At 36.1% G+C, this 12,150-nt stretch overlaps 1 protein-coding gene across 1 annotated transcript in view; it reads right to left on the minus strand.

The window, feature by feature from the left end:
* Positions 1-11,932, minus strand: part of LOC139940311 (probable E3 ubiquitin-protein ligase HECTD2) — a 33,099-nt gene extending 21,167 nt beyond the window's left edge. Inside the window, exons 1-2 of the mRNA XM_071936509.1 lie at positions 11,539-11,932; positions 1,035-1,297 (exon numbers count right to left, since the gene is read on the minus strand). Coding sequence (XP_071792610.1) covers positions 1,035-1,297; positions 11,539-11,790 — 515 coding nt within the window. The 5' untranslated portion in view covers positions 11,791-11,932. The remainder of the gene's footprint in view (positions 1-1,034; positions 1,298-11,538) is intronic.
* Between the last annotated feature and the right edge of the window lie 218 nt (positions 11,933-12,150).

Raw genomic sequence — 12,150 nt, forward strand, 5'->3', positions numbered from 1 at the left:
TCTAGCCACAGAGTTGTGGGGACTTTTACACAATAGACCGTATTGAATAACCCCTTTTTGCTATGAAAAGTCGCCATCTTGTAGTTCAAACCGTATGCGGGTCCAAACGCGTACATCATCGAAGCACACAGCACGCAACATTCCTGGTTTGATTTCTACGGCACATGCACGCACAAATGCACGCACACGCACAGACGCCATCTTGTAGGTCAGATATTTGAGCCGCGGTTTTTCTTTGTTAAATTGGGTCCCCTGAAGTGATTCGTTAGAAAAGGGAATACTAGAACAATAACAGCAAGTCCCTGAAACGGTGCTTGCAAAATGTAGTTCAGTTCACAGGTATAGTTTAGCTGTCGTACATGTACTATACTTGTAAACATTTGAAGGGACCAATTTCAAAAAGCCACTCAGCAGCTCAGCAAAACGAGTCGGCACCGGTGGCATCAATGTAAACTTTATGGAAGGCTGGCTGGTAAGCTATGACTGCTAAGCGAGAAAGTTTTTGTGTTTTCGAAATTGGGCCTGTAAAGACAAAAACTGGCTTAGCACAAAAAATCAAAAATAGAATTCATACATACAGTTACAATTGCCGCAACTGGTACTTCGGTCATTTCTTGCTTCTAGCCAAGAAATGTGTTAACGAAATTGGGCCCAGGCGTTTTGTGCAGATAGGGTGTCATGGCCGAGTGGTTAAGAGCATTGAATTCAAGTTCTAGTGGTTACGTCATCGGAGGTAGGGTTCGAATCCCGGTCGTGACCCTTGTGTCCCTGACAAGATACTTAACTATAATTGCTTCTCTTTACTGAGGGGGGAGGGGGGAAGTTAATGGGTACCGGTAGAGGTTGGTCTTATATATGAAAAAGCCTTTGTAGCACTACGGTTGCCATGGTGACTCCCAAGGGAGCTGAGAAAGATTAAGGGAAAGTTATTGGCCCAATGACCAGGGTCCTAATGTATAAAGCGCATTGAGACGGTTATTGTGAAACGGCTATATAAGAACTAGTTATTATTATTACTATAATGAAGTACTTACTTAAAATGCTTTAACTGCATGGGTGTATACCCGGTCGGTAGTTTCTCCTTTCTCCTCTGGTTCCCATTGCCACTTAGACTAGGAGCACTCTGAGACACCATGCCTTGGCCAGCGTTGATTGGAGGTAGACCCTGCTCCGAGGACGGTCTACCTTTGGTGTTCATTTCTTGTTCATTGCTCTTCCCTCCTTTGTTCTTACCACCTCCGAGTGAACTGAAAAATGTTGTTATTCCGGAGAAACGGCCCCCTTTGCTCGTTTTGTCCTGCAAGCAAGGAGAGAATGATATAGATAAACTTCCAATTCAAATCAAAAGTGGTTTAAATCATGGGAAAAACAAATGGAGAGATCACCAGCCGGAGGTCGGTTGCAAGAGTCTGCTGTGTCTATAAATTAAATTGTACCAACAAAACTGAATTATACTCTTTGTCATGTACATTAATTATCTACAAAAAAACCGTGAACTTTAAGATCATTGGTTTATTCATTACACAATCCATCTGCAAGCATGATACCATGACCACTGACCTGACTTAAATGGTACACACAGTGTCAAGGTGTACCATACATGGTTCGTAGCGTAGCGGAATTGTCTTTGTGTGATGAAATGTAACCACAGCAACAGTTTCCTTGCTAATAGAAATGGCCATGAAAACAGCATAGCGCACTTACTGCACATAGCAAAGGTATGCAGATAAATTGTAGAGTGAAAGGGGGCTAATGTTTAAAGCCACTGGACACTAAGACTATTGATAATTACTCAAAATAATTTGCAGCATAAAAAATTACTTAGTAACGAGCAATGGAGAGCTGTTGATATAGTATACAAAATTGTGTATGTGAGAAACGTCTGAAGTACATGTAACGATATTTTTGTGAAAGAGGTAACTTCTCACTCAAATATTGAAATAAAATACTTGAGGCCTGAAGCCTTTTATTACGCATCTGAAAGCACACAAAAAGGTGCAACAAGGATGTTTTTTCTTTTGTCATTCACTTGCAACTTCGATGACCAATTGAGTCCAAATTTGTTTTCGAGCTTGTTCGATATAGTGTTTTTTTTAATTTAGTTTGAATAAAGACATTAACTAATTGGGGCCTGGACCATATTTCATTTAAAAAAATGCGAACTAAAAACAACAAAATTATGCTTGCCAGAATAAGGTTACCAACTAAAATACCACAATTTCACATGTAAAAATGTACATGTAACTGGTTCCCTGCTTACATAGTTGTGCTTAGCAGAAACAAAATGTGAAAGCAATATTTTCTGCTTTAGTAAGAAGCTCTATGCAATTTGGCCAGAGAAACTTGTAATTAATTAACACTGAGCAGTCACTCCGGCTCAAACCAATCATGTTTTCTCTCTCGAAATGCTACATCCCCACCTACCAGTTAATTACAGACAAGTCTACATTTCATACACCCAATTTATCCAGTTCAAATATACTTACATCATGTACCTGGCTCAAAACAAACAATCAAACATCAACTTGTATAGGATCCTTTGATTAGTTTTTTCGTAACCTTACTCTACAGTATGTTCAGAGTGACAAGTACATCAAAGCTTGCAATGTTAATTAAGTTGAATTAACTTGAGCATTTATTTGTGTTTGCTGGCCTCACCCCCAGCATATTCTTAGTGTTGTATTAAATGATTTGGTATTGAACACCAAATCATTTTGAATTGTATGAAGTCAGTTTCCCTTGTGGTTTATTATTTGGTATAAGTAAATAGTTAATGGCCTGCTTTTCGACTCTAGCAGAAAGCAGAGTCTTTCTTGATAGACTCTACGTGTCTAAAAAGACTCTGCTAGGGTCGAAAAAGACTCTGCTAGGGTCGAAAAGACTCTGCTAGGGTCGAAAAAAGACTCTGCTAGGGTCGAAAAAGACTCTGCTAGGGTCGAAAAAGACTCTGCTAGGGTTGAAACGTCAGGCCATTAACTATATTTTGCATTTATAAAGACCATACATTTTCCTTTTGGTTGGTAAGCAGTTTGCAATCCGCTAATTATTTTCCCTGGTGTAATTAAAAAAATTAAATTTCTACTCATTATAATAAAACCATCCAGAAAATTACAAAAATGGATTCGACAAATAAATGAAAACAGTAAGCAATCATGCGTGTAGTCTGTATTAAAATGCTAACTAATTTATAGAACAATGCGATAAAAACGTAAAATTTCCATTCATTGTATAAAATCATCTACCAGAAAATTACAAAGTGGATGACAAATATATTATGGATGAAAAGTTTATCAGCATTCATGCATGCAGTCTGTATTAAATACTCAGTAATTTATAGAAAAATAGGAAGACAAGACAAGCTTCTAAAAGAGAAACTAAAGACTGCAACTGTGAGAAAAGACCCCCCCCCCCACAAAAAAGAAAAAAACCAATGTCAGAAACAGCTGGAAATTTTTTTTTTTAACCAAGATTTTATTCACTAAACACATTTTTACAATGCTAATTGCTCCTGGTTCAATGTATATTGATGGAAAAATTTTGTTTGTAATTTTAATATTTCCATTTTTTATGTGTTATAATAGGTCTGTTATTTATATTATTAATTAATTTGTACCAACTTTTGTTTGTATTATTGAATCTTTTTATGACGGTTATTTTTGGTTTACTTAGTGTTTAGCCCAAATTTTAATTGGTCTTGTTTTTTTGCCGTTTAGTTTTTATTGTTAGGCGCATTGAGGAATGTGTGATTCACAATGTGCCTTATATTTATGCTGTTTATTATTATTATTAAGACTAAAAGAAAATTGGCTGGAATTTACATTCCTGTCAAAAAATGCACGTTCATTTGTAGTTTCTCTACAGTTTATAAACATCAGGATGTTGTTATGGGGTCACAAAATATTGAGTCCAGAATATAATCTTTAAGAGAAGTCTGCCCACACATTGCATATTTACAAAGGAACCATGTCTTTGGTAACACACTTAAATATTGATCAGCTCTTTTCGGCAATGGAACGATCTTTGTAGCCCAAATCTTTTGATGCAGACAATGAGACACCTCCAACCAATGAACGATCAATAATGGAGTCTTGTCAATAATTACTACTTACATACAGAATGCTGGATATGGGATCTATTTAAAGGAGCGCTTAGGGTTATAAACACATTTTAACGCAATTCATTCAGGGCTCAAATTTCACACTGGACCGCAGGCCAGTAATTTTATAGTGTGAGGACAGTAATTTTAGCATCAGCCGTCGATTTCACAAAGAGTTAGGACTCGTCTTATCTCGAGTTAGGACGAGTAACTCTTCCTAACTTAGAATTAATCTTAAGGTATGCATGCTACAGTGCAGGGTTGGGACTCGTCCTAAGTCCTAAGATTAGTCTTAAGTTAGGAAGAGTTTTGTGAAATCGACGGCAGTAAACTTAAGAACTAACAAGTCCGGTGTTCTTTCTGTTTTCTAATGCAATATCTTTGTTTTATAAAAATAAAAAAATAAACAAATGTGAGTTTGGGTCTCATAAATATCTTTCAATATCTTTCAGTATCATCCATAAAACAGAAGAGAGAAATCTGTTGTACGTGTAGGCCTCAGGTTTTGTTAAATTAAAGGAACATTACAGAATTGTGTTTTGCTAAAAAACAGTTGCTGGCAGTGTAGGCACTTAATGTAATCCTCCATAAAATGACAAATCTGTAGAAGTTTGAGATCGATCGGCCATCTGGGTCACGAGATAATAGTGAAAAACCGATTACAAATTTTGCATTGCATCGATGCCAAAATAAAAATGAATAAAACGCTCACTGAGCGATAAACTCCAAATGCGAAGTGACATTATTTATTTCTCATCAAATATGACATTTCAGACAGAAATATTTCAAGGGATTTTTTCAACTATCATCATCATTAGACCGTGTAAGTAAAATGTAAATATGTCATCTTTACGATTTTTGACTCTTACCGATTCTGTAACGTTCCTTTAAAAAGCAGTTTAGATTCATGATGAAATTGTGTTCTCATTTTGATTCTAGTCTCTTCTTTGAGTCAGGTCTTGTAAAATAAAATCCTGAGTCCAGTAAAGATTCTTAGCAACAAGTCCTGTGGTCTTCGTGGAGTTCCCCCCCCCCCCCCAAATTCGAGCCCTTGGTTTTGTGTGAGCTATTTTTGACTCAGTGGTGAGCTGTATATTTTTTACAAACTTTAATTTGTGCAAATGATTGTGAAGCTGATAAAAAACGGTACAGTAGGCCCTAATAAAGTAATTAGTATACAATGAGTGTCATTTAAAAAATCTTATCCATGATTAAAGATGCTATGTCAGATGTTTGGCCCCAAACATTAAAAAATAGAATTTTTTAAGTGAATGGTATTTCAAAGAGTATCACCCGCTCTATCGAAAAAAGGTTTAACTTTTACTTTTAATGGCCAGGAACCATGACAAAAATTTAAAACGTTTCTTATAAAACACATAAGAATTGGTCACGTGATATATATTGTCGGGATCCCGACAAAAACTCATTTTGAGTACTTTATTTCACTGCTAATAATAATTGGCGGACTTTTTCGAGCAATGGGTCAAATGAAAGCTTGTAACTTTCTCGACCCCCATTAAAATACCTATTGAACTTTAAATCAAAATTTTTGGGTCAAATCGGCCAAAAATCTGACATAGCATCTTTAAATGTTAAATTCCAATTTTGCTTGATCATTGAATAATTTCCCTTGTATCTGCATCACAAAATGCTACACTAATCGTATCAATTTGCTTAGCCTTGCTCAAGGCAGTCGCATTATTCGCTCCGAAAAGACGCAGCTGTAAACCCACCCGCCGTATACCCTGTGCATGGTGTGTGCGATCACATCGAATGACCCACCCGTATACAAACTGTCACATCGCACGAATACTGTTTACACAAGTCATCGCACTTGTACACCACTAACCGCATGCGGAGGCCGTCAGGCATGCGGATAGTGTACAGGGGCATCGTGTCGTGCGATGTTACGCACAGTGAATACGGGTGGGTTTTACGCACAGTGAATACAGGTGGGTTTTTATACAGCGGCCGTTCTTTTTCGGAGTGAATAGTTCGACTGCCTTGAGCAAGGCTACAATTTGCTATACAAAAATCACAATAAATGCTAAGTATATGTAGTATCCAGTGTTCACAAAAAAAAATTTCAGTCTACAAACTAATATTTTGCTGAGAAAAATTACTGGGGAGGAGATCAAACCCTGCTTTTTTATTAGTTTGTGATATTATTGGTTGACCTCAATTCATGACATTATAAATGACACACAAAGTTAATCAGTTGTGATAAAAAAAACATTCAGTCTACAAATTAATATTTTGCTGAGAAAAATTGCTTGGGAGAAGATCGATCCCTGCTTATTAATTTGTGATGTTATTGCTTGACCTCAATTCATAACATTATAAATGACACACAAAGTTAATCAGTTGTGATGCAAATCTCCGAAATATGCCTTCAGGTTTATCCTGAGGATTTATTCAAAATTGGTTATTACTCAAACAAATTGTAAAAAATTGCACCTTGTATTGTTTTAGTCATGTTTTATTGTTTTAGTAAAAAACTCAACGTTTTGTTTTCCTGGTGTAAATAGATTTGCATTTTGCAAGACTCTTGCTTTCTTGATACTTGATACTTGACTTTGTCGATTATAAATTAATGCAAATTTAACTATTGTCCTAATCCAAAAGGCCCAAATTCTACAGCTCAAATTTTGAACGCTTTTTGTTCTTTTCCTTCACTATTGCCTTTATTTTGCCTAAAATTGCACCACAAAGCATCTAGAACGCAAAACATTTCAGGCACTTAAGCAGGCCCCGTACGCTTTGCAGTATAAAGGCCTCGTGCTCTGCGCTCGACCTTGAGTACATTTTTATTGCCAATAATTTTAAGAGTCATTACGAAACAAACATGTGTAAACAGACCCTTACATGTAACACTAATTGGTAATTACTCCAATAAAAATAAGCATAAAATCTTACATGGTAACAAGCAGTACAGAGCTGTTGTCGATTTGTATAAAAAAAATTGTAGTTTTTGAGAAAGAGGTAATTTCTCACTCAAATAATAAAAGACTTCAGGGCTGCCTGAAGCATTTTCACTATTCTCTTGCAACTCGATGACCAATTCAGCCAAAATTTTCACAGGTATGTTTATATGCATGTTGGGATACACAAAAATACTGGTCTTTGACAATTTGTCAAAGTTGTCCAGACCCTTTAAAAATGCTCTGAAATTTTGTGTGTTTTCACTATGTCCTGTATTCTTTGACTTAATCTCTAGACTCTGTTCAGCGCTGTGTAACCATAGTTAAGAGAGCTCTAAAATGTACGCTTTATATTAAACTGGGTAAACACATTCTGCGATGCACTCCAGGGGAGATGACAAATAATTGTGTTGGTACTTGGCTGAACAGCCTTCACTCGTTCATCGGTAATCAATGATACAAAAGGGCATCAGTTCATCTTAAAAGAAATTCATCAGGCTGGTAAAATATCAACTTATCAAATGAATTTTCTGCAAAACTCAGCCAATACTCATGTACTAGTCGAAACAAAAATTATATGGGTATTGGCTGTGTTTTGTAGAAAAATCATTTGATAGGCATCAGTTCATTTCATAGGAACAGTGCTAAGAATATAGAATTGGAATGCACACTTTTCTTTCCTTCATTCTGTAAAGCAAGGTATGGTGAACCAAAGTGGTCCCGATAATGTTTGAATATGTACATGTATGTACTGTATGAGCGAGACTGGCGAAGTACACTTTTTGTACACAAATTAACATTGGGACAATTGTCATAAACAATATTGTGAATAAAATGAAGACAACTGCTGGCTATAGAGTCATACACAGAGTCTATCAGAACACTTGCAGTCACTGCATATATTTCTCCCACGTATGGCTTCACCGGGAAACCATTCTTTCTCGTTTGCCTTGAAAACAGGAAAAACTCGAAACAAATGGGACCAGTTGAAGTCATTGAAGATCAGTGTGTGGTGTGAAAATTCAATGTCCATCAAGTTTTAATTTATGTTTGCATACTTAATATAAACAAGTAAAGATAATTTGGGCATCGGTTGATATATCACATCATTATTTTTTTCCTAATTCAAAGAAAAAGGCATAATATTGTGAAAACTAGTAGGCCTATGTGGAGGATATGATAAACAAATTAACTTATAGCCTTATATATACATATGGGTCATTCCGTGTCAATTCAACACGCTTTTGGACCTGACCCTCACGGATTTAAATGAAATTCGGTGTGCTGATTGGACTCCTTGAGAAATGCCCAAATCCCAAATTGTATGTAATTCGGATCATTATTTTGGGAGATACGGCTTAACGAACTTTTGACTAATTAGCATGATCTGCTACGTTTGGACAATCATATCTCCAAAAGTAAAACACCTACCAAGATAGTATTTACATCATTTTGAAGCTCTTGACATGGCCCACATTTGATAAAATAAAATCAAAAAATTTCCACGCACCACCGAAAAAATACGCAAAAATTTGACCTTTGACCTTGATTTTCAAGTTTCTGCTTTATTGTTGTCTCTATTCTCTTAACTTTGTTTTCCATGTAACTTCCATGAGCTTTCTTATTACTTATGATGGGAGATACACCAATAATTGTAATAGCCTCATTGATAATGTTCATGTCGGTATTTGGCTGCACAAAAACATCCTGATGTGCAGATGACATTGATGGTCCCTGAACTTCTGGATCACTGCTAAAACTTTCAGTTGTTGAGAGTATTTTCTCAGGCGACAGTTCAGATATCTTCTTGTGACAGCCAGTGCATAAACTGTGTGCTCGAGTGAAATAAAGACTTGGATGCTCCAGTATAAACCTTTATGATACCTGCCTTAAGCCTGCTTCTTTTTTTTCTTGCTGTGTGATTTAAATGGGTCACAACACATTTTTCTCTATGATCATGACTTGACTTTTAAAGCACTAAATAAAGCTTTTAAAGCACTAAATGTGAATACTCTGTACACTGTACATTGTATAACATGTATACAGTATGTCGGATACACAGTGTCTCCTATATTAAATTAAGGGGATGAAATGAATTAGCTCATTAAGTCATGTCATGAATTAGCCTTTTGAACTCCATATTATTACCAGGGTAACATGGTTTTTAATGTGTGTGTACACACTCCCACACAATACTCTGTACACTGTACATTGTGTATGTTGTACAATGCGTTTTTATGGTTTTGGTCTTGATAGCCAATGTTCAAAAAATCATTAAAAAAAAACTGTAAAAGTGCCCATCACAATTTTTCAGAATATTGTTGCTTACATCTTAAACTTGCATTTAAAAAAAAAATGTTTGATTTTAAGTTATCAAATGTGGGCCATGTCAAGAGCTTCAAAATGATGTAAATATTATCTTGGTAGGTGTTTAACTTTTGGAGATATGATTGTCCAAACGTAGCAGGTCATGCTAATTAGTCAAAAGTTCGTTAAGCCGTATCTCCCAAAATAATGATCCGAATTACATACAATTTGGGATTTGGGCATTTCTCAGGGAGTCCAATCAGCACACCAAATTTCATTTAAATCCGTGAGGGTCAGGTCCAAAAGCGTGTTGAATTGACACAGAATGACCCATATATATATTTTTTTTCAGATTTGCATTCACAATTGTATCGTAGGAGGTCCTGTTTTTGAGGTGTCACTAAAATCGTGGCAAATCTTTTACCTCTCTGTGCGCGATGTAAACAGTCCCTAGATAAAAATTGTGTGGTTTTATTTGCCAAGCAAAGAGTCTCCTCTCCCTTGACCAAAACTTAGAAACACGTAAGGCTCCACTGGTTATTTGCACTTGTGAATGCAAAAAGTTTGGTATTTAGGCTTTTCTACAAGGCACAAAAGTATGTCATAATGTTGAGGCCATATAAAAATATTTGCCTACCGAAAAAGTTTCATCAAACACTATTTCAATTCACAATTCACGATGATCAAATCATGTGACTAAATATTTTGCTGAGCATTCTGGAAAAAAAAAATACAGAGGCTTAAAGAAGCCATGTGCCTTATATCATTTTTTGATATTTTTGATGATTTTTATTTTTTAACCATCATATCAATATTGTTATTATTATTAAAATACAAACATCAGCTTGTTGATTCAATTATCACTGTTTGTTTATACGCTTTATTATAAATATTAAGAAAAAAAATTATAAATAAATAAATAGAAAATTAAATTTGAAAGCTAGTTATTATTCACCCTTTTTTTTTTTTTTTTGCAAGTTACCATGGTAATTTTTAAAATTTAATAAAAAAATATTTTGAATAAAATGAAGCCAACTGCTGGCTATAGAGTCATACACAGAGTCTCAAAGAAGAAAGAACACTTGTAGTCACTGCAGATGTTTCTTCCATGTACGGCTTCACCGGGAAACCATACTTTCTTGTTTGCCGTGAAAACAGGAAAAACTCAAAACAAATGGGGCCAGTTGAAGTCATCGAAGATCGGTGTGTGGTGTGAACATTTCAATGTCCATCAAGTTTTAATATGTTTGCATACTTCATATTAACAAATGAAGATAATTAGGGCATCAGTTGATATTTTTTGGCATCATTATTTTGTTCCCAATTCAAAGAAAAAGGCATAATACCGTGAAAACTGGTAAGAGGAGGATATACAAATTATGTTAATAATAAAATATTTAATTTAAAGCCATTGGACCCTTTTGGTACAGAAAAAAAAAAAAGGTTCACAGATTTACAAATATTTTACAGGGTTTACAGAAGGTAATGGTAATAGACTTCTCTTGAAATATTAGTCCATGAAATGCTTTACTTTTTGAGAAAACGGTAAAACAAAATAAATTCTCGTTAGCGAGAATTATGGATTTGTTATAAACACATGTCATGACATGGCGAAACGCGCGAAAACAGGAGTGGGTTTTCCCGTTATTTTCTCCCGACTCCGATGTCCGATTGAGCCTAAATCTTCACAGGTTTGTTATTTGATATAGAAGTTGTGATACACGAAGTGTGGGCCTTGGACAATAGTGTTTACCGAAAGGGTCCAATGGCTTTAAATCAATCAATCAGCTGACATTTTGCATTCCCGGAAAACTTTCTGTATCCTACAACCACTTTTTTACGAACTTTTTAGTAAAAAATTATACCATTTTGTTTCATAGCGAATATAAATGTGGTGGCAGGATACGGGGACACTTTTCCACCAAATTAATTTTTCTGAGGTAATAAAATTGTTTTTCGCCACAAATAAACAAAAAGATGGCAGCGAATTGTTTTGGAGAAGTAAGCATTTTTTAGTCAGTCTTGTCAGTCAGTCTCAAACTCACTCACTGACGAATTTTAGTAAACAAACCATAAACCTAAATGTTTGACAGTTCAATTCGTGCTTGTGTTTAAAACTGTTGAGTTGACACAAACAATAGATAAACAATGATTGATAATAAAATAAATGTTGACAGTCGTGCTATATTAAGCTACAAACTATGTAATCCTTACATTTCCCCCGGCAGATGGTGTCTGCAAAGAAGGCAACCGGTTGACATCTTCCTCGTTCATATCTCCACCTGACTGCTCCTCCGTAAAGTCACTGGGGGCCAACGGAGCGGCAGCCCCGGACGACCGCCGAGACACTCCAGTAAAATTCCGGGCACAAGACGGACAAGTCGCTCGCTGGCTTTGCAATCCCTGAGATATTGGCGCTTGACATGAAGCACAAATTTGGCCAGCCATGGGCCTGAGGGCAGCCATGAATTGGTTATCTATGCTGGTGTCGATTACATTGTTGAGAAATGTTGTATTTTAACCGGTTTATAAAATCATTTTGGTGACTTGAAATAGGTCATCCGGTAGCAGACGTCACTGATGCTATTGTGTTTATTATCGCATTTGTTTGTGTACAACTTTCTTGCCTGTGTGATAACACGCGGCTAGCTCGCGATGCCAACCACAACGATCAATAGTGTATCGATGGCACCCGGCTGCATTCATTCCAAAAGATCATTATCTTGAAAGAGAACCAGCGCTAATCCAGCCCCCCCCCCCCCCCCAATAATAACTGCATTGGTAATAATTATTAAGTTTTGATAGGGGAAAAAACACACAAACCAC

This window comes from Asterias amurensis, chromosome 8 (assembly GCF_032118995.1).
Source record: "Asterias amurensis chromosome 8, ASM3211899v1".
Taxonomy (NCBI): Eukaryota; Metazoa; Echinodermata; class Asteroidea; order Forcipulatida; family Asteriidae; genus Asterias; species Asterias amurensis.